General features: G+C 39.1%; 1 protein-coding gene across 6 annotated transcripts in view; it reads left to right on the forward strand.

The window, feature by feature from the left end:
• LOC124555039 (ubiquitin carboxyl-terminal hydrolase 15-like) overlaps window positions 1–24,689 on the forward strand; it is a 185,935-nt gene that overhangs the window by 107,351 nt on the left and 53,895 nt on the right. For 5 of the 6 annotated variants that reach the window (XM_047128805.1, XM_047128807.1, XM_047128808.1 and 2 more), the window contains 2 exons: window positions 1,582–1,802; window positions 17,640–17,887. In XM_047128805.1, coding sequence (XP_046984761.1) covers window positions 1,582–1,802; window positions 17,640–17,887 — 469 coding nt within the window. Of the gene's footprint in view, window positions 1–1,581; window positions 1,803–2,453; window positions 2,621–17,639; window positions 17,888–24,689 lie in introns of all 6 variants that reach the window. The other variant, XM_047128806.1, reaches the window with a different exon arrangement.

The following is a 24,689-nucleotide window of genomic DNA, read 5'->3' on the forward strand; positions in this document are numbered from 1 at the left end:
GCGGCTCCATTTCTATGCACCTAGTTCATGGTTGTGGCTGGGTTATGAGAAGCATTTGTGTGGACGGCATGGCAGATCTATTTGTGGCCCAGGTTTGGAAGGTAATTTCTGTCAATGAAGTCCTTAGTAAGACCTCTTTCATACTAAGTAAGAGGATCGATTGTCAGTGCAGATGCATCGCCTGTTGTCAGCTAAACTGAATTGGCTTCTCTTTCATTTGCTGAGAGGTTTGCATTCGACCTAGAAACAAAGGTGAGGACAAGTTGAACCTAAGAAAATACTGATAGATAACCAGGGAGTGGTTGAGTGGGCATTAGAGAGGGTCACAATTGGGTGGAGGTGTAAACCTGTCCTGTGCAGCCACCTAGCACATCCTATTCCAGTTCAATCACAGGGATATTCTGCTGTATCAGATGTAAGGCCATATATAAAAGCGATTGTGACAAAACACCAACTCTGCTATAACTCCTGCATAGTGTGGATATGACCACCGATCAGATATTCACAGAAATGAATTACTACGGCCAACAGCAAAATTTATTATCCAGGAATAGAACATACTGAGTGAAAAAGGCTCAACTTCAGTGACTGCTTCAGCACTCATTTCATCCAGGTTTCCCCCTCCCCAATGCGTCACTGAATAATGTAAATGGGAGCTGCGTACTTCTATCCCACAAGCCTCCTTGCCTCAGATTTCAGTAGCGTAGCTGCCATCTCACACGCACCATCACCTCTGTCTCCATGCCTCTCCAACTTCAATCCATTATGCCACACTCAAACTTTTTTCTTTGCTCTCTGTGGCCACGTTCTTCCCCCTTATTGCAGCTGTTGAATCATGATCATGTGATAACTTAACCAAGTATGTAACTGAATAAATTATTACAGACTGCATAATATGGAAGTTCTTTGAGATGCTGAGCATGGCAGAAATAAGTTTTTGCAAAATGAACACTGAAAACTTTTGAATAATTGTTAGTCGATAAAATCACAGGTATAGATAGTTAGGAAATGTCATCTAGAAATTTGTACTTTGTATAAACTTATGAAGGATGGGGTTGGGTGGTTGTGGGGGAGGAGACCAGACAGCGAGGTCTTCAGTCTCATCAGATTAGGGAGGGATGAGGAAGGAAGTCGGCCGTGCCCTTTCAAAGGAACCATCCCGGCCTTTGCCTGGAGCGATTTAGGGAAATCACGGAAAACCTAAATCAGGATGGCCAGACGTCGGATTGAACCATTGTCCTCCCGAATGCGAGTCCAGTGTGCTAAAAAACTTATGAAAGATGCATATACTTTATCCTCGTGCTGTTTCCTTTTTAAAGTTTCTTTTAGAAATACAAAGCCACACTCAACTGCTTTTATTTTCAGTAATATTTTATTCTTTAATAATTGCACTTAAGTGGTAGTTTTAAGAGTGCACATATTAATTTATTGGTATAAAGCATGTGTACTTGTCCTTCCAGGACATAATTATAAAATAAGTAAATGAAGTGGCTATTTAATTTGCAATGCATATATTCCTGTGTAGGGATGTAAATTGCTCTAATAAAAATTAAAATTCTAACATGATTGTATTTTTTCTAGGTTACATTTGTGCCACATGATACTACAAACAAGATATGTAAATACCGATTAAACATGATACGGAAGGGTACTATACAAACATTGTTAACTGCATTCAGTAGTATGACTAGAATTAAAACAGAACACTTAATTGTGGCTGAAATTCAGAGCCACCATTTCCATAAGTTTTACACTGTCAATGATCCTTTGGATAGCATTGATGAAAAGGATGAAATATTTATGTAAGTATTTTGCTTTTTTCACTGTCTTTTAACTATCTGCCATATGTATTTGAATCTATGCGAGCATTGTGGTGATATTTTTAAAATCTCTATCTAGATTTACTTTTACAGCTTTGTACTCTCTGTACATTCTTATGTTTATAATTCCATATATAGTTTTGTTGTAAGATCAAGTACTGTAGTAAACTGAGCTAGGGGAACCATGCCCATCTGTTATCTACAATACTGTTTGTGAAACAGGAAACACCCATGCAAAAAGGGCTAAATTCATGCAAACTTGAAGGATGTGCAAAGCAGTATGTTAGCAATAAATGATTAAGATTACAAAGGGATGATATACATGTGGGCCCAAATGATCAGTGTGTGGAACACAGATTTATTACATTTTGACTCGTACAGGGAGTGTTACCACTAGAGTTTGTATTGTAGTGTATTGTATTGAATTGTGTGTGTGTGTGTGTGTGTGTGTGTGTGTGTGTGTGTGTGTGTGTGTGAGAGAGAGAGAGAGAGAGAGAGAGAGAGAGAGAGAGAGAGAGAGAGAGAGAGTTGTTGAGATTTGTATGAGACAATGAGGGGGATATGGCTGTACAATGTGCCAACAGATGATGACTGCCACATTGTCCTCCATGATCTCAGTGATTTGTGGGAAACATGATACGGAAGGGTACTATACAAACATTGTTAACTGCATTCAGTAGTATGACTAGAATTAAAACAGAACACTTAATTGTGGCTGAAATTCAGAGCCACCATTTCCATAAGTTTTACACTGTCAATGATCCTTTGGATAGCATTGATGAAAAGGATGAAATATTTATGTAAGTATTTTGCTTTTTTCACTGTCTTTTAACTATCTGCCATATGTATTTGAATCTATGCGAGCATTGTGGTGATATTTTTAAAATCTCTATCTAGATTTACTTTTACAGCTTTGTACTCTCTGTACATTCTTATGTTTATAATTCCATATATAGTTTTGTTGTAAGATCAAGTACTGTAGTAAACTGAGCTAGGGGAACCATGCCCATCTGTTATCTACAATACTGTTTGTGAAACAGGAAACACCCATGCAAAAAGGGCTAAATTCATGCAAACTTGAAGGATGTGCAAAGCAGTATGTTAGCAATAAATGATTAAGATTACAAAGGGATGATATACATGTGGGCCCAAATGATCAGTGTGTGGAACACAGATTTATTACATTTTGACTCGTACAGGGAGTGTTACCACTAGAGTTTGTATTGTAGTGTATTGTATTGAATTGTGTGTGTGTGTGTGTGTGTGTGTGTGTGTGTGTGTGTGTGTGAGAGAGAGAGAGAGAGAGAGTTGTTGAGATTTGTATGAGACAATGAGGGGGATATGGCTGTACAATGTGCCAACAGATGATGACTGCCACATTGTCCTCCATGATCTCAGTGATTTGTAAAATTTCTTTAATAATATTGATATGATGCTGAAGCATCCCAGTGGATATGTTTACATTGGTGATTCAGTGCTGGAAACTGAGAGTTGGACTGGTGGTGCATATCCCACTGCATGTCTTCCATTATCCAAAAACCTCAAACATTTAAATGTAACATGACTACAGATGTCACAACAGTGTAACAGTGTGCTTTACAAAACTGTGAATGTGGACCAACAAGGGTGCTGCACTTTGACACTGCAGCAGCCTGACGTGAACATGGGTCAAGTGGCAAACTGGAATCAGAGAAGTTTTTGGGATGTGGGAAACTACCCTGAGGGATGCTTAAATTCAAGGATGCTGCATGACCATGGATGTACAGTTGGTCACATTTAGAGGTTGCTGTCCATTACGAGAATACGTGCCATCAAAACCAGGTAGTTACGGAATAAAGTTCTATGCAAATTGTGACAGTTGAACAAGCTACTGCTGGAAAATGAAAGCATTTGGGAAAGGAGGAAGAAATCAGAGCCGTGTGACTTGGAGAGAATGTTGTAAAAACCCTAGTGATTGAACTTGTGGACGTATATCACCTGTGATGACTGTTTTATATCTCTTGATTCAACCCGTTATTTGTTGTGAATAGAATATTCAGTTCTAGCCACAAAAAAAAGAATAAAACAGGTGAATTGTCTGTTGATTTTATTACACCTAAAGGATGTGAGGTACACTGTATCTTATTTGGTTTTCTTATGTGCCTAACAAGAACAAAGTTGCTACTGCCTTTAGCACTCTTATTGACCAACGAACAGTATTGTCATCAGAAGTATGACGACGTACAATGTCCCAAAGGTGGCATTCACATCATGGCCCAGAAGATGTGGTCCTCATCATGGTTGATGTAATTGTAATGAAAGCAAACATAATTTGGGGGATGCTTGTTACAATTTTTTTTTTTTTTTTAAGAAAGAAGTCAATGAATTCATTAGTAGCACCATATTCAGGAAGGGCAGCGAAACCTCCAGCTAAGAAGAGATGATGTGCAGGTGCATATTGTGTAGAGAAGAAAGGTAGAAAAGTAGAAAAAGTCAAATTATAAGTGCACCAAACCTTTGTGCTCAGAACAATCTGCTATTAACTGTGGACCCCGCACAAATTTATAATAAGAATTATGTTATAAAAACACTTGGTGTAGAATGAGAATAAACTATGTCTTAAAAAGGCACCTGTAAAACCAAAAAAATTATGTTTTTTAAAATGTAAATTTTAAATAAATAAAATTATTTTAAAAGTATTTACATGTCAAAGGTGGTTCATGCCATAAGTAGTCAAAATAGTGTCAATTCATACAACACGGGTGTAGAGGCATTGTACAGATTTTCTGGTAAGCAGAGCATTAATTTCTCATTTCCTAAGCTAATTCCCTCAGCATTGCCTGATTTGATTACACTCTATACCATTGTTTTACTTTTGTTAATGCTTATCTTTGTAACTACATTTCAAGACATAATACATACTGTTCAGCTGCTTTTCCAAGTCCTTTGCTGCCTTTGGAAGAATTACAATGTCATTGGCAAACTTTGGAGTTTTTAATTATTCCCCGTGGAGTGAAATTCCATTTCCAAATTTCTCCTTGATTTCCTTTACTGCTATCTCAGTGCACAGATCAAATAACATCAGGGATACGCTAAAATGCTGTCTCACTCCTTTCTCAACTATGGCTTCCCTTTCCTATCCCTCAATTCTTAAAGTTGCAGTTTCTTTAAAAGTTGTAAATAACATTTGTCTCCATGTATTTTGTTGCTTCTACCTTCAGAATTTCAAAGAGTGCAGTCCAGTCAACACTGGCAAAAGCTTTCTCTGAATCTATGAATGTTATAACCATAGGTTTGCCTCTCTTTTAACGTATCTTCTAGGGTAATTTGTAGTGTCAGTATTGTCTTGTGTGTTCCTACATTGCTCCTGTGCTCAAGCCACTCTTCCCCAAGGTTGGTGCTCAGCAAGATGGCACAGTGCTTAGCACACTGGACCCACATTTGGGAGGACAGTCTGGCCATCTAGATTTAGGTCATTGATGATTTCCCTAAATCGCTCCAGGTAAATGCGTGAATGGTTCCTTTGAAAAAGGACATGGCTGATTTCATCCCCCCTCCTTTTGTAATCCCACCGTCTGTAATGACTGCACTGTAGACAGGATGCTTAACTCTAATCTTCTCTCCTTCCGTCCTTCATATCACCTTGTGCCAGTTTTTACATTCTTCTGTTAACAGTGCATATCAATAGTTTGCAACAATGACTTGTTAAACTGATGGTTCAGTAATATTCACAACTGTCAGCAACAGCATTCCTTGGAATTGAAATAATTAAATTTGGTTTGAGGGCATTTCACATATCTTGTATATTTTGCACACAAGGTGGAATAATTTTGTCATGGTTGACTCTCCCAAGGATCTCAGTAATTCTGAGGGAATGTCATCTATTTCACAGGCTTTATTACCATTTAGATCTTTCAGTTCTTTGTCAAATTTCCCCTCCCCAGTATCATGTCTCCCATCTCATATTCACCTACTACATTTTCTCTTTCTATAACATTGTCCTCAAGTTTGCTTCCCTTATATATGCACCCTCTACAGAGGATGGTCAAAACAGTCAGAAAAGTTTGTTAGGGTGTTGCAGAGTAGGTTGTGCTGAGAAATAATTAAGAAAAAAATTTGATACTTTGCACTGTTTCCAAGTTAACCAATCAGGCTGTTGTGCATTCAAATTCAAATGGTGCACCAAACACAATTAGTGTCAGTTGTTCTAATAGCGCAGATGATAGCACACAAGACTGCTTAGTCATTGTCTCGGGTTCGATACTTACTACCTTTCCATGTCCAAGTTTTTTGTTTCCCTTTATTTTTTGGTTTCCTAAAACCAAACGAAGAACACATTTGGCGACACTGTCTCTGGGAGGCTGCTTGAATTTGCACACACAACAACCTGATTGGCTAACTACAGTGCTAATTAACTCGGAAATGGTGCACTTGCTTAATTTGCTGCATTTTTGTATTTTCTCCTTTCATCAGTTAAATTCATTATCACCTGTGTCATCGAGGGATTTCTGCTACACCTTGCATTTTACAAATGTGCTGTGTCTCTGCTAGCACACAATGTCCTAAGTGAAGATGCATTCTGTGAAATACTAACACAGCCCCTCAACTGTTTCTTCTCAGGTGGGACTTCAGTATGTGTAATGTGCCATAATGGGCCTGCAACTGCCTACCCCAGGAATCAAGCTTTAGCATGCCTCATGTTTTCAGAAGATGCTTGTCCTTCATGCAAATTATGCACTTCAGCATTTAAAATGCATTGTTCTCTGCTATCACTCTCTCAACGGGTGCAACTCTCACTGACACTGATCAGTGGAGATTGGTTGATGAGTTTCACTCCAGTGCCCACTCTCCAGTTTGGATCAGCTAAGCCATTTCTCCACCGTACTCTTTCTTTCAGGATTGTTAGTCAAGCTACGTATGTAGAAGAGCTTCTGTAAACTTTGGAAAAAAGAACAGATGTACTGAGAGCTGTGAATGCAGGTTGAGAATCGTGCCTGGATAACTTAGCTTACAAGACCACAGGAGGCAAGGTTCCAGATTAGAGTCCCAGCATACATCTGTGGCACATCATACTGCATCTGCAGTAGCAATTTGAGCAGCAGTTGGCACCACAGCAACACAATGGACTGTTTAAAATTAGTTACGTGAAGGTCAGCTCTGAGCCAGATGCCCTTTAGTGTGCATTTCACTGACCTCAAACCACAGCCATGTGCGACTTCAGTGGTGTCAAGTGAGAGCTCATTGGAGGACAGGGTTGAAGTGTGTTGTGTTTTCTAATTTATGGTGGTACTGCTTGGATGCCAGTGGTTGTTTCTGAGGAGGCCAGTTGGGAACCTGCAACCATCATGTCTGTGTACTAGACATGCTGGACCAGCACCTGGAGGCATGATCTGGGGTGCAATTTTGTATGACAGTGGGAGCACTTTCATGGTTATTCCACACACCCTGAATGCATACTTGTATGTTAGTCACATGATTCAACTTCTTGTACTGCCATTCATGAAAGGCATTCCAGAGCGTGTTTTCCAACGGGATAACACTTGCTTGCGTATGACTGTTGCAACCCAACATGCTCTACACAATGTTGACATGTTGCCTTGGCCTGCTCAATCACCAGATCTGTCTCCAATTGAACATGAATGTGACATTATTTGACGACAACTCCAGGGTCATCCACAAACAGAATTAACCATCCCTGTGTTGACTGACATAGTGCAACAGGCATGGAACTCCATCCCACAAACTGACATCTGCCACCTGTACAACACAATGCATGTACATTTGCATGCTTGCATTCAACGTTCTGGTGGCTAAACCAATTATTGTTGTACCAGCATTTCACATTTGCAATGGATAATCTTGCAGCTACTTTAACCTGTGACCTTGCAATGTTAATCACGTAAATATGTTACCTAGACAAATGTATTCCCAAAATTTTATTACTCTATATGTTACTTATTTTTTGGTGTTGTAATTCTTTTTTCCATCAGTGTACTTGGACAGTATTGTGCAATCTGTAGAGAGTGTAAAGTCCACTGTAAAGGAGCCCAATCAGTGCCCGTTATTTGTGGTTGATTTTTTAAATTTCTAGTTTGTCCTCTAGCCTTGCAAAACACACACACACACACACACACACACACACACACACACACACACACACACACACACACACACACACTCTCTCTCTCTCTCTCTCTCTCTCTCTCTCTCTCTCTAGCTACTACTGGTGACAGACTGCTGGAGGAATGGACTCAAAACTGGCTTCAAGACTTTGACATTGTCTGTGTGCCATGTTTTTAACAATACCTATTGTTTTGATTTTCCTAAACTTAGAATAAGGTACATGGTTTTAAATTTTGAATATTTAATTTGGTTTCTGGACCTAATACTTTATTAGTAGCTTATGCAGGAGTCACATTTGGGGGAGCGAAAAAGGTGATTCTTCAAAGCACTCAATATTTTAACAGCAAGATGTGTGGGATAATGGTAGCAGACTGAACCTATCTGCTGAAGTTTTATAGACTCTTTCTGTGGTCTTGGCTTGATTATAGATATGTGGTGTGTGGAAGGATCTGCCAGAATAGTATACTTGAAAAATATTGGATGCATCCTACTACCAGCCTTTGTACTGAGGTCAACAAGCTGACACACATCATCAGTTGGCGACTACGCATGTTGAGATAAGCATATGAAATACACAGTGTACCACAGCCACCTACATATTATTTTGTTAGTGGCCAGACTATGGAACATATTTAATCATCTGTGAGCAACAAGGCTGTATGTGAGTAGTAGAGTTACACGTATTTCAGCAGTGGATGTGGTGTATGTATATGTATGTTTTACATAAAGGATGGAATAAATCACTACTTTGGCTTCTTAACAGGCCTAGGATTTTTTATTGGATGAATTTCAGAGAAGAAATCACTGCAAACATGATTATTAGAGCTTTATTTTATAATATTTCAGAGAGCACCAAAATTTTAATGTGTGTTCACATGGGTGAAAACAGTGTGACTCTCTTGGCTACTCAGTGGTACCCTTAATCATCATGTCTTCAGGTTTCCATACCAAAGACCTTCACAGTGTTCAACACTGAGTTGTATGTGATCCTAAAAGAGTTAAATAATATGTCATTATGCAGTTGAAAAATATGGCATTACCTTACTGGCTGTAATCTCACTGTTAGAAGGTTTTATACCAAAGGGATGAAGCAAGACTTAGTATGAGGTACAAGAAGCTATAGATGGTGAAGTCAGTGATAAGACTGTGATGTCCCTCATTCCAGTCACATTGATGGCTTGAAGTCCTCATTCATTTATGTAGCTGTTCCCCTCTATTAATAGAACTGACTTTCTGTTGTCCTTGGAACTCAGATTGCGAGGGTGCCTATCTAAAGCTAGACTGCTCCTTTTTGTATTCCTATTAAAATTTTTCTGACATGCCAGTGATGATCTTGTGGAATACAATAGAGTAAGTCATAACCTTGAGACTCTCATTGAGTACTGCACCTCCATTCAAACCTAAAAATATGATTCATGTTCTCAGTTTGTAACATAAATTTAGGTTCTCAAATTAGATACCTCTAACAATTCTTGTTCACAACAAAAAAAATTATTTAAACTATGAAAACTCATTGTTGGATAGATACATATGTATAAACATTCAAAACATTGAAATAGGCAGCTCTGAATTCACACACTCTGGATTTAAAAGGGACAGTCAAATGAAAATGAGACAGATAGGAAAAAAGTAAAACCTTCATGGAAAATTTTTTGCAGTTTCTTGCAGAACCATAATTGTACCCAGGCATGCACACCCATGTCCGAAGCATATGTCTTTCTTCATGGCTCCAAAAATATTGAAATCGCATGGGTAGAGAGCGGGAATTTGTAGAGGATAAGGCGTTTCCAGTGAAACTTGTGCAGCGAACTTGAAACAACCTTGGCAACATGTGGGGGGCCTCAGCAGTCCAAAGGTGCAAGCTGTTTGTACAGTGCTTGTGGCAACCAATCCTTGATTGGGATGAAGTTCTTCCAGCCAATGTGATTGATGAACGGAATGCTCTTTATGTGCAGTTGATTTCCCTAAATCATCTTTCAATTGGCAGGAAGATCATTTCTGGCCCTCACTAAATTAAATTGGAAATTCATGGTTTTTGTGATGCTTTGCAGTTGGCATGTGGTACTTGTGTATGCATTAGATGGGTTCTTCCTAATAACAATGTTGTAGTCTCATTGGCTGCAACCAAATCTCACATAGCCTCTGTCAAACAATAACCTCTCCCATGACTGGAGTTATATATGGTGCTCTGCTTGTTGCTCAACTCATTTGTAAAGTGACTAATGTCTTAGACATAACAAACAATAGAGATATCCATCTGCGAGCAGACTCCACCGTAGTTCATTGTGGGCTGCAATGTCATGCTGGTCATAGGAAAACCCTTATTGCCAATGGTCTCTGAAATTCTGGAACTGTGTTCAGTTCCCAAATGGAGACATGTAAAATCTGAAGACACTCCTGCGAATTACTTATAACATGCTATTGATCCAGCATCTTTGAGCTCACTTGTTCAGTGGTGGTCTGATCCCACATGGGTATCTAACAGTGAACTCCATTGTCCTATGCTTACTATAGAAAAAGTGCCAGGCTGGAAGTGCAAGTATCCTTGGTGTTGGTCATTAAACTTGATGATGAATAGCTGTGTAAATATTTCTTACAGGTTTTTGGCCTGTGCATTGAGGTTTGCTAATAACATTAGATTGCAACAAGCATACGGGATAACTGTACCACTTACCCCACAAGAATGTCAAAACACTATCAAAAGGGCCTTTGGCACTGGTCAACATAGTGAGTACGGTAGTGTGTTCACTTTGTTAAAGGCCAATTCTTGTCTTCCTTTTTATTTATTGATGCAGATGGTAGTTTTTGAGTGACATTGCTGAGGTATTGTATAATGAGGAACATCAAATTATACCAGCAAAGCATCATTTGATAAAAATCCTCATAATGTATGAACATGAATATCTGTTGCATGCTGGGTCACTACTTTTGCTGTCTATGATATGTAGGAGGTTATGGATTTCTAACGATCATAACACAGTCAAGGGAATTATTGGGCAGTGTTTAGAATGCATTAGATTTAAGTCACAGATTGCAGTTCAACTAATGGGTCATCTACAGTAAAATAATCTTGCCCTCTCCAGCGCTATGGATTGCAATATGCAGGCCTCGTTACTGTGAAGCACGGAGGAAGTCAGAGTAAGTTTACTATTAAGGGATATATTGAGTTTACTCATTTGCATGTCGTCCCATGCAATCCCTTGGTGTTGAGTGTTGTTGTTTCCCGGTCCTTGTGCATGTAGTGCTGGTGAAAGCTGCCAGTGGACAGATAAAGAAACCTATAGGAAAATTGTGTCCCTTGCCTAAACTGTGAAAGAATTTCAATTCAGTCTTCCCTATTGTCCACATTTCACACTCATACAGTGATATGCCCCAAACATAGCATCTCATGATTACTTTCTCGTCTCAGGATTGATATTTTTAGATGTTAGTAGCTGTTTATTTTTATATTAAGCACCTGTGCTTTCCTTGCTGCAATGTCTTTGTTAGCTCTTCCTTCATTATCCATTCTACTTTAAAAATTGCAAGATTTATCCACCTCTTCATGAGTCTCTTGCCAAAGTTTACTACTTAACCATCCAGTGTGTTCACTTCCTGTGAATGTCATCACTGTAGCCTTCTTTTGTTTATGCAGCGGTAGCTCATGCAAAATTCTGTCAATGTGATACAATATTACAAAAACAATCAGATTGTTTCACTATGTCACCATGATTCGTGCAATTTAACATTGTTGCGATATTAGCATCACCTAATGCACTAAGTTCAAGTATGTTCTTTATATGTTCATGTTTTATGCTATGTTTTTTGTTAATGCGTTAATATGTCTTAGATCGTTCACTTTCCTGTACTCCATACATCACTGTTCCTGAATAAAAAACACGGAAAGCAAAAAAGTGCATTGCGAACATTCCTCCTGCAAGTCCAACTCTTGTCATACACTTCCATATTACATTTCCTCGTACACTTGTTTTGTTTCACCACTTACAAAGGTAGTAATTGTAAATAAATTTGATACAGTGAGTTTACATATATAAATTGAACTGTTCAAATGTTTTATAATTAATTGTTTAACATTGCAAGAAAAGGGGCAAAAATGATGTAGTAGGGGGGTCGAACCTGAGCTGATGAATGCCAATCAGTGCTCTTGACAACTGCACCATGACATCAGTAAATCCAGAGCGGCTTAAAGAATCTCTCATACTCTATTCATAAATACTTAGTGAGCATTTGACCTTACCCTATGAACCATTCAGGCAAAATATTGTAGGAACTTGAAAGGGCCATCTACGTTCTCATATTTGCACAGTTCGAGCAAAATCGGTGAACCCCATCCCATACCTTCCCCTTTTTAAATTTAAGTTTGGAGTAGGTCTAACGATCTCTTTAACTCTGACTTTCTCCTTCCTGGAAAAGATCCCCTTTAGCAGATCATGTACAGAATTCGCCATGTTGCTCACACAGTACTTTACGTCACCCACCTCTGAGCTGACTTTGTGCAAATGACAATCATTTCAACATTTGACCCTGGTTTATACCATATTTACCCAAGTAGAAGACAAAGAAGACAACCCTGAATATAAGCTGCCTATTTTTTTTTTTCACAGAGGCTCCTAGAAAAAAAAATATTTTTTAACAGACTGACTAATCAGAATTACAAACTTTTTTTGATGTAAGATTTAATTAATTTTTATCCTATTTGCATTTTTTTTGTTTACTTAGCCAGTCGTCTGTGGTATCACTATTTTTAATCATCATCATCCTAACAGGACAGGTGCAAAACTTATAGACCACCTATCTTCGTTTTCACAAATATATGATTTCTGGAATTTTAGCTACTGTGGGACCTGACATCACAGTGGATTGCACTTCTATACTGACATGTGAATGTTACAGTGTCTCTTACTTCCAAGCAGATTGTCTGCCCCAATGTAGACTTTCAGCATCTCCGGCAGAAATGTATGCTATTGTGGAAAATTTGTCAAATTTTAAAGTCAGTTTGATTCTGAGTACAAATGGATTCAGGCAAAGTGCAATTCAAACATGGTACATGTTCATAAAAAGCCAAAATACCCAATATACAGTCTCATGGTTTGCTAAGCGACAAAATTTGCTGTCTGCTCAATACTCCCCTCCCCCCACACTCATCGCAGTTCTCAGATAAGCTGGTGTCACTGTTCCTCCGCATTCTGTAATGCTGTACTTGAGCAACAGTGGCACGTGGATGGCAATATATTTTAGGCTGCAGGTCTTATGTAACAACAGTAACTAATACACAAATAAAAGTTTGCACTTATGGTTCAGTCCAATCCTCAAACTTTCACTTGTCCCACCATCTAGTGACATCTGTTGGTACTATCTCCACAACAGGCCTTTCTGCTGTAATTTATTCTTGCGATAACAGTTGCAGTCAATTTAATGTGATGTATTTTCATTTGTTAGACATTTAATTCTGGATTAATTTTCTTGCTCATTTCATCAGATTGTCATAATCTTGTTCTAAAGCTTGTAACATTTTTCGCCAATATTCTAATATGTGACCAGTCACCGAATTTGTCATTTGCGGTCCACTTGGAAAATCGTTACAGTTTCTCATAACTCTGCAAAATACTGACTTCGGTTCAGGATCAACTAATGGTTTTTTAAGTACAAGATTTTCATCTTTGAATGTTACCTTTAATTAAATAGCAGAATAAACGTATGTATATGGTATCCATACATGAATGAGAACTTTTATTATAAACCTGTTCAGATACTCGTGTGCTTCATAAAATTATCAGTTTTTAAGCAGAGTGTTAGATTGTAGTAGTGGCTAGTTCATAGTTTCTCATGAATCTCTTGCACCAGCACCACAAGTCAAATGTCACATGATTGTTCGAGCAAGGTCAATGCTGTATAAAGCACTTCAGCATATCAGGAAGTCTCAAGCCTATTCAAAAGCATGTCTCATTTGCGGAGCTTTACCCTTCAGGATTATTCAAAATAAATTTGTACGAAACCTAGATAGCCAAAGCTTCATCTGCAAATGTAAAACAACCCCTATATTAATCCATTAAACAATGTAAGGAGATTGACCTCAGCAGCAATAGCTTAATCAGTGAATATAAGACAATCCTGTATTTTTTTGAGTGAAAAATTTGGGAAAATACTTCATCTTATAGTCAACAATATTGTGAAAAAGAAAGTTGCCACTCACCATATAGTGGAGGTGCTGAGTCACAGATAGGCACAACAAAAAAGGCTGTCACAAGTATAGCCTTCAGCCAGTGAGGCTTTTGTCAAAAATTAGAAGACGCACACACACGCGCGCCCACACACACACACACACACACACACACACACACACACAACTGCAGTCTCAGGCAACTGAGGGCAGCACATTACAAAACATGTTTTTGTCCATTTTATTTTCATACCAGCATGCATTCAAAGAGAAATGGCATTTGGCTTGCATTTGAAGGTAAGTGACATAATTTTAGTGTGAGGATTTACAGTGTACTGTTGCACATCAGCACATGATCGCCAGCCACTACTGTGTTCATGTGCATATTATAACCACCAGTTAGTAAATACTCCATTTCATTAAGAACCAAACTTGATTCCTCTTCAGTTGCAGCACCTATTGCCATGTTATCAGCAAACTTTATCTTGCTTGTTTTTGCCATGATAAGCTACTCCCACAAGACAGTCTATTATTTCCATAATTGCTTCTTCTATGTACAAATTTATATGGTGACAATGAGCAACCTTGCCCTATACCTTTATAGGTTCTGTTATTATTTATCATTTTTTCAGCACTGACTACCCCAGTCTGCTTCACATGAAGAAAGTTAATTACCCTTCTCCCTCTGTAATTGACACCACATTACCTAAGAACAGAAAACATTTTATTCCATATTATCAAAATCATTTTCCAAAACTGCAAATGCAACATATATTTCCTTGCCACAATCTTTCAGTTTTCTCCTCCATTCTTTGGTGAAGTACTCTCACAAATATTTTTGACGCGTGTGGTACAATACATATTGTGTGGCAGTTTTAAGGTCTGTGTACTGTTGCTTTCTTCAGAAGACAGTGACTACATTCTTTTCAAAAATTCCAGCTCTGCCCATTGATCTGGCTTCAGTGAAGTTTAAGTCCCAGGAATCCTTGAATTCTACCCTGTCCTTACTTCCAGGTGTGCTTGAGACAACTCAAAATCAATGTTAATCAACATCAGACTGCTCAGTTTTGATCCCAGCATTTCAGTGCCTAGCACTGTCTGCAACATGCACAAAACTCCCTCACAGTGGCCTTTTTGACTCCTCTCTGTATGGCCAATTTTGTCCTCTCACAAGAATCAATTTTGGGAATAGGCAGATGGTAACAGGCAGCCAACAGTTGGACTTCCCTGGTTGTGGTTTACATGGGCGGAACAGCAGTGATGTCACGGATACTGGCAGATGGCACTGCAATATTGAAGCTTTGACAGGAGCAGCAGATGACATCACAGAAGATGGTAGCCGACACCGTCTGCTTCTGGCGAAGTTTTGGCTGGAGCAAGTGTCCTCACAAACATGACGATTGGCACCATCTGTGTTTGTGTTCCTCATGTTTGGAGTTCAACAAGACACATTAACCATCAGCAAACACATGTCTCTGAACACAGAGGAAGGTGAAAACATGTATGCAGTTTGCTTGTGGGCCTCTGGTCCTGCTTTAGTATGTTTACTGTACAGGAGGACTGACTATCCTCCCCTTCTACCCACTCAAATGAATTACAAAAACATAACCTTTGATATCAAAATATGTGTATTCTCATAATACCTTACAAAGTGCACAAGGCGTGCTTTTCCGTTCAAGACATGTGTCCATTTGCTACGGTGTCCCACATTTACCTGATGCCCTGGACAGAGGACTGGATGCACCAGGAAGTGCACCCACCGCAATTACAGCATTTCCCAACAGGAAGCGGATTAGACTGGACAGGAGGACCTGTCCAGTTTGCAAGATTTGACACTACATGCAACTAGGAGTGTCAAAAGTGAGGTACAGAACTCACCTATGAACTTGTACCATATTAGGAACTAAAATAGTGCCGCTGGAACATGTTAATTTTCATAGGGATAGACCAATCGTTATTCCAACAATTATAGGTGGTATAGTGATAGTTGAACTTTGATAATATTTCAAAGCAATTTTCACTGTCTCCAGCAAAAACAGAATGCCATTTTTCGACAGCTAGGAGAGGAGGGAACTTATTGTCGCATGATAAGAAATCAACACATTCAGTACAGAAGACAACTTACAGATTTGTCATTATGAAAAAGAAGCATTTTTGAGTAGACTTACTTTTTAAAAATTTCACATTTGGAGATCAGGTAGCTGAGTGAAAATTATGTGCATCACTAAGAGGAAACACAGTTCACTTTCAGCTTCTTAAGTTGTATTTAGTGTAGGTATGTTTCTACCATTAATTTATCTTTGGCATTAGAACTTCAAGTAAAAAGTCCTGAAATGTATCTTCTGCATCAAGAACAAACTTACGGAACTATCCTGTAGTTTCATTTTCATGGTAGTTCTCTAGCAGCACATTACAGAGAAGTTTGTGGGTAACAGGAGATTGTCAAAGCTAATTTTGATCAGAAATGAAATTTTTGTTATAAAGTATGTATTTCAGTTGATTTATGAGAAGTAAATACAGTTACTCTGCCATAACCTTCCTTCCTTTCACTGCCTTTCATACTTTTAGCTGTGGAAACTTATTATTTGTGTGCTTTTGAAGTGGGACTGTAGGTTGCAGTGACAAGAAATAATTATACGGACCTGAAGGACAAATTATCTATTCAATACTTCTTTTAATTGCTTTTATTTTCTCAATGAAATGTAATTAAATTAAATAATCTGAAATAACATATAGATGTATTCAACTTGAGTGTGAGGATGCCAGAAAAAACAGTGCTGTCATGGATTAAGAATGAATTACGACTAGTCTTTGAATAAGCTAGGTATATCTCTGAGCTGAGCTCTGCTTATTGTCGTTGTGGAGCCCAGGCAGATGTCACAGACTGCCAGTCATGAATTGTCAGTTAGTGCATATGGAAATGGGAGGTAATGTCACCTCGTACTATGTATAATATAAATTGTGCATTCTGTCCAGAAGTTATGTTAAAAGTGTGTACTTCCGGGAAGTGAAATAATAAGTGAGTTACACAAAAGAAAAATGCATATCAGAAATTATTTCAAGTTGTGTCCCAAAAGAACCTTACAGAAACGGAATTCCACAATAAAGAAATGAAATCCTTAGAACTGCACCACGACCGAACTTCTACACAGGATCCGACGAGCAATTCATATGTCACCACCTCTTAGACAAAATTGGAGATACAAAGTTCTGTTATAGCTGATTCTGTCATTTTTATAATTAAATAACATCTTTTTAAATAATATAATTACATTTTTCGTTAGCTTCTGCTACACTTTCCTAATTCACATTTGTGTTTTCCAAGTCACTGCTTTACACTCATAGCTTTTGGTGGATATATTGTGGATACGGTACCAATATTTTTATCATAGTGTTCTTTTACCTTTGCTGTTTTTTTAATAATAATAAGTAGTATTGTATTTTTATTGATGCAAGAAATATAATATTTGATTATGTTATTCTGTATATTTTGATGTACTGTAGATAATAAAATATTTTACTCATACTTAAAAATATTTAAATCTGTTACGTTGCAGATACGAAGTACCAGATAGGAACAATTCCAATTCGATAATGATTCCAGTCTGTATGTGGGAATATAACCCAAATCAAACATTTAATTTTAGTCAGCTATTTGGAATTCCTATAATTGTGACATTACCAAAGGATCAAATTTCTCATGCTGTGTTATATGATGCCATAATTGAGAAGTTAACTCCTTTCTTGGTATCACAAAATGATAACAGGCTTCATAGGCTCAGTGTTGACGAGGAGTCAAATTCAGGCAAGTATTGATCATTTCAAACATAATTTAGTAGAAAAATATTTGTTGCAAATTAGGCTGATATTTATTTAGCTCAGTATGATGAATGATTGAGTATTTTCTTTCTGAAGGGTGTATGAAAACTAAATGTTTCTCTTCTCACCACACACCTATTGTTGCTATTACTGCCACCTCATTGATGTGTTATTCGAGAGCTCTCCATCGTACTTTGTTTACGAGGAGACTTCAAAAAGTTACCTACACATAATTATGGCAGGCTAAGTAACTTTTATTGAATGCTGCACTATACCTCAAAGTGAATGTATACATGACTCTATTTTTTAACGTAGTCATCAAGTTTCTGTAAAAATTGTTCTGAATGTTCTACAAATCATTCATTTCGTCTCCTTGGTCAGGGAACCACCATAGGAAAGCCCACCCCCCCTCCAGTCCCCTCCCCCAACCCCTCTCCCCCCTCCCCCAACCCCTCTCCCCCCTCCCCCAACCCCTCTCCCCCCCTCCCCCGAGTCCTTCCTCAGGCATGGGTGTGTGTGTTGTCTGTTGTCCTTAGTGTAAGTTAGTTGATGTAGTGTGTAAGCCTGGGAACTGATGACCTCAGCAGTTTGGTCCCATAGGAACTTACCACCACCACCACCACCACCACCACCATCACCATCACCACACATCCCCACCCTGACACACACTGCAGATGTTCTTTCGGCTTGCTGAAAAGATGGAATCACATGGTGCAAGATCCGGACTTGCCAATCAGCATTACCCATGTATGTTCTGCCTTGGTCAAATTTTTGCCGCTATTTCACTATGGCTGGACACAACATTGCATTTGGTCCATATACAGCCAGAATTTCATGGTGAGTATGTGTGCAATTTAGATTTTTGCCCACAAGAATCATACTGTCCCATGTACTTAGAGTTTGGAGAAAGTTTCCAGTTATCGTGCCACTTCGATCGTACACAGTGTTGCACATGATATCTATACAGCAGCAGAACTGTTTTTGCAGGAGACCCAGAACATTTACTCACTTCTGACAATGTGCCACTCTTGTTATCCAAGGGTCTTTGTTCAGGATGACACACAACTTTCTGAAGTCCATACCATCATACTTAAAAGCTAAACTAAACTCCTTCCGAACCGGTCTTGAAAGACCCCTACGGTACTTACCAACCACCTTGTCATCCTCAGCCTATAGGCATCACTGGATGCCTGGTCCTCAATCAAGTAGCTCCTCAGTTTGCCCCACAAAGAGTGAGTGCACCCCGCTTTGAACAGCAGTCGGCAGACTGGACGGTTACACATCAAAGTGCAAGCTAAGCACAACAGTACTCAACTTCGGTGATCTGACAGGAACCGGTGTTAACAGTGCAAGGTCATTGGCACAGTCAAACTTACATTTCCATAATCACTTAGGGGATGAAAACAGGCCCTTTCCCTTTGAAAAATTAAGCTCCTGGCAAGAAGAGAGCAGCAGAGGTTTATATTAGCACCTAATTGAAGAAAATAACCACCTATACTTTGTTGACTGTGATCTGCGGGACATAATGACTAACATGGATGCGGGAATGCCACAATTTAATGTGTGAAAGATATAGAAAAGTTTCTTGGGCTGATTAATGGCAGCGCATATTGGTAGATGTGTGTTAAAAGCCAAATAAGGCTGTATACCATTTTATATGTGGAATACATTTCATGTTGATGGTGGTATCTGTATATCCCTGGTGGTATATTTGCCACGATTCCATACAGGCAGAAGTTTATGAAATCTGATGGCAGGTCATATACAAATATTTATTCACATACAGTATAACATAGGTAGATGCACATTCATTAAGGCAATAAACCATCCATCACTTTCTAATTGTTTAATGGGGCACAGTGTGTGTGTGTGTGTGTGTGTGTGTGTGTGTGTTTGTGTGTGTGTGTGTGTGTGTGTGTGTGTTTAGGGGTTTGTTAGTTACTGAGAGCTCAAATTTTAGGTGTTAAAAGTTGTGGCTTATATTGGCATCAGTGACTCCTGTTGCTTTGCTTTTGAGGTCATCCTCTGTGCCTACAGGCAGCTGGTGCAATAGACTATTTTCTTGTGTTAAAAATATTGTTCGGATTGAGCATAGCATTTAAATAGCATTTATGGTCAATATTCTCACAAAATATCGGTTATTTTTATGTAATTAAAGCTTAAAAAAATCATTAAATATCAAGACTTGGTCATGTGATCGAAAACAGTCTGTTATTGGCTGGTACTTTGATGATGCCATAGGCTAGGAATAAGACAGTCATACATGTGTCTTAGGAGCTTTAGCCAAACTTACCAGGTTTTTATGCACTTTTACTTCAAACAGTTTAGTGATTTGATGATGTAAAATGCGATTACACCTTTTAAGTAACAATGGGAAGGAATTTTGTGAACACTGATAGTGGAGGCCTTGCGAAAGTTGATGCGTTTATGCTCCCAGTGGTGATATGTGCAATGACAGACACTTTTTGCTGCTCTCTGCAGTGCCATTAAACTCGCTCAAAACTAAGGAATTCTACAATTTTCACAAATGGGTCCATATATTTTAACTAGATTGTTGATTATCAGTCATGAGCTATGACCCACAGGATAACAGAATTATCCTTGGCAAAACTTAGTGCTGATTTCCTTTGTAGAAAGCACTCAGCAGAGGTACTGCATCTGGCAGGCATTGCGTGGCGCAACAGATAGTGCATTCAGCTGCTGTTTAAGAGTTTACATGTTCGAATCCTGGAAGGGTCATATATTTTTAAAAGTTTTGCATAAACTACAAAAATAGTGTTAGCAAGAACTTGATTGCAGCCATTGTTTCGATTTGTACAGTTGCGCAATCAAAAAGTTACCCCAGTCTTGGCAGACTGTTGTAAATAGTGAAGGAGAATATATTATTGATGTATATAAACTCTGTTGTGTGTGTCTGGTGTTTTTATTAAACTTACAAAAAAATACTATGATCTTATGCACCGATCCACTACATATCTACTCCAGAAGCCACTCCCTCCCTGGGAACACCGCCTTATTGAAAGTATCTTCAGTGCTCGACGGGAGCATATGCATACGTCAGTAACACTGAGGAATATGCCAGCAGTAGCCTATTACTGGCAAGGCCACCCAAGCTGGACAGGCATCAGGTGAGGGCCCTGATGAGGTGTGACCCACAACTTACGGAATGGAGGGCTGTTTTTTCCCATGGAGCTCTGCCAGCAGTGGTTGGGTACTGGTGTGATGGCCCAGAATTTCTCGAGCTGAGGGATGGCCAATGCTATCATACTACTACTACTACTAGTACTAGTACTAGTACTTCTTCAGCTGCTGCTGCTGCTGCTGCCATAAATTCTGCATATGCTTCAGGGACCATCGTTAGACACAGCGATGGAGCATTGTGCGTTCCCGAGATTGGGGGCCTAGGCTTTGCAGCCTGGACTGCGAGAAAGATGCACACCTCTATTAAAAAAAACCTTCAACCTCAATGTGTGCTTTGTGCTAATAGAGTGAATGGCTCCTGAAGTAAAATAATCTCAAGTGAGCAAGCTCTGGGGCAACTGCCCCCTCCTCTCAACCCCCTCCCAGTTGCATAAGGCTTGCCCAAGCATGCAGGTATCTGCCCGAGTCGATATTTGTTTCTCTAATGGCTTGTGGGAGCCCTATGGAACAGACTCAGTTCACATGTGCCCCTGAAGTGACGGGTGTACTGTCAGCTAGTACCTGCACCCACTGAACAAAAGAAAGTTTGGTCGGTTTGTCAGCCCGATTAGTAGTCTGAGAATTACAGTAACGGCATGCTAGTCAGCCATAACACTTTTTTATCATAAAAAAGGGAGCATAGGGAGCCTTTGAGAAGTCCTTTCTATATTCACAAAGTTTATTGCTGGGGTCTGGACGAAGTATTAAATGACTGTAACAAAACATTCGTTGTTGAAACTGCCACGTCACACTAAGTATGTATCTAAGCTTCTGGGATACAAGGTGTTCCCTGATCACCCTGTTGTGGCTGAGGTGCATAACACCTTTAACTTCTGTAAAGGCATTGTTACCTACTCCGTTGTAATAAAGCTGGACCATGAGTAGTTATGTGAAGAATGGAAAAATGTGGGTGGCATGGAAGTTCAGAACTATATGAGGAGAGTCAATGGCACATTGGGACCAACTGCTTCTTTTATTGTAATCTTCAGCATTCCAGAATTACATTCGTACATATTCTAAAGGCTAATGTCTTGTCGATGTAACCACTCTCTTCTGTCATTGGCTGTTCATGTTAGTAACTGTCACATCCTGCCCTCTTCTTGATGCCTTCCAGATACTTCATTCTAGGCTATCCTTGTCCTTTCTTTCCCAGCACTTTCCTTTCTGAATATTAATGATGAAGGTGCTGCGTCTGATGACATGTCCAATAAATTTTATTTTTCTGTTTTCTATATTTCCTTTAACATTTGGGGCCCCGAGCCATAGCGCATGAAGCTCTACCACAAGGCCTAGCTGTTTTTAGCGTATTTTAATTTACTACAACTCTTAAATGGTTTTTGTTATAGTAATGGCATTACCCTTATTGAAGAGCCTGACCTTTTCTAGTTTGAAGCTATGTATAATACTTCGTTCTTTTAATTAATATATGCTTTCATGAAACTTTCAATTATAGCATTGTTTTTGAAAAGAGGAAAAATTGGTCAAGGATATATGCACTTAATGCTCGGAAGGAAAACTACATTATTTTAAACAAGAATTTCAATAATTATTTATACTGCTTGTTTTATATACAGTAGCCTCCTTAGTCTTTATTTTAAGATGCAGTTTTGGTCTTTGTATGATAAATCTTGAAACAGGGTAGTTTGCACAATACTAATGTGCATTCACTACCCTGGTAGCTTGTGTCTTTGCGCCACACTTTCCCAGTAAGCTTTTCGCCTCCCAGAGAACACATTACACATTGTTTTTGCTCTGTTTCTTGGCTATTTCTGTCTCGATCTTTTACAGAAAATTGTTTGAGATCTCTGGTGTCTGCAAGACCTGCAAAGGTAGTTGTCATAAACTGTGATGTTGTGAGGCATTTTCCGGTTACCTTGTTGTACAATATACTTGAATTTACCATGACCATACGTATTATGTGGAATGACAACTTTCTCCACCACTTCACAGTTCGATGCTCAAAAGCCCTGTGTGATAGTCATTGGTCTGATAAGTCAACACCCAACTTGTTTTTATTATAGTCCACCACACAGGCTGGTTTTGACTTCTCTCTGTCTCTCTTATCAATAAACATCACAATTTCAGCAGTGTGCACATTTCTTTTGTCCTTCCAACAGAATGCCAAGATATTTGCTTTAAGCCTAAAAATTAGTTCACCTAGCTGAAGTTTCGGATGTTTTATAGCAGAAAGTAATCCCTGTCTAGATTTTCTTGTAGTTCCCACAAGAGCAGTTTTTGCAGCTTCCAGTTCTGATGGAAGGACTGGACTGGTGTAGAATCTGTCCGTAAACAAAGTGTAACCTTATCCTGACAGGTTCCCAAGCAATGTCTTTACGAGTGTTACTGTGTCAGACCTCTCACCTGCATAAACAGAAAAATTCCAGACATAACCTGTCTCTGACAACATGTACAGTTTTATACCATATTTATTTGGCTTCTGTGGCATGTACTGCTGGAAATACACATGGCCACGAAATATGCACATGCAGTGTAATGTTTTGAGAGTGTGTATATGCTCGCTGGAAATTAGCAGTCACAATATCCAGGAGGGGTCTCACCTTGTGCAGTGGGTCATAGCCAGCTTCTCCTTTTTTCGTAGCAACTGGATTGTCACTGATGTGAAAGTTTCTCTAAATAGAAAGAAACCTGTCATGGCTCAGGTTGTTTGGACAGAAATTAGATGACACAACAGGATTCTTGGACCAGTGCTCTCATATATGGGGTCCCACACGTACACACATATGGACTACAATTGCCAGAAACTTTCTTATTTCTATGAGAGTAACTCCTTTCCACTTTGATACCGAGCTGGTTGGGGAAAGGAAATTTGTGCTTTATAATTTCCTTATGCTTTGTTGTGCATAGCGATTAGTTTGCTGCTTTATATGATTTGCCATACTTTCTATAAGTTAACACAAAAAGAAGTCTAGAGGTGTGCTGTTCTGGTCCAAACTGGTAAGGTTGGACTTTCCAGAGTGTCCTGAGAATGGATAGATATTTGCCACATGATCAGTAGTCGTCCAGCCTTCCTCAGAATTGGTACGGCGCAAAGTTCTCACACTCACCCTTGGTCGCCCACGCGCTTCAAGTGTGGTATCAGCAGGAAATATGGCAATACATGCTTCTGAAGAACTTTGACGTTCGCTCTCCTTGTCTGAATCTACCATAAAACTAGTATTTGCAAATAAAATCACTTACTACAGTAGTTACGCATTGAAAGCCCTTTCAATTGAAATCTGAAAAAAATAATGTGTGTTCTGTTATCTTCATTCCTTACCAGAAGACTCAGAATCTTCTTCTTGAATATAGTCTATGTCATCATCAGAATCAAGCAAATCATCATCCTCCGAAAAATCAACATCAGTTTCTTCAAACTCACGCGATAACTCACAAGCGACTTCATCATCCGTCAAACCACACTTCCCCATGACGACACAGCTGAGCCCGCACGCGGCAGAATATTCCCTCTCGCAAAGCCTCACAAAAAAAAAAAAAAAGAGTGGTTCTCCCTTGTCCAGCATACCCGCACCATCTAGCGTCAAATACTTCAACTATAGCCTCTGCTGTGCCTCCCAGACCATTGGGGGCCCTACGAACATGTAAACGAA

The sequence above is a fragment of the Schistocerca americana genome, chromosome X, assembly GCF_021461395.2.
Source record: "Schistocerca americana isolate TAMUIC-IGC-003095 chromosome X, iqSchAmer2.1, whole genome shotgun sequence".
NCBI classification, from domain to species: Eukaryota; Metazoa; Arthropoda; class Insecta; order Orthoptera; family Acrididae; genus Schistocerca; species Schistocerca americana.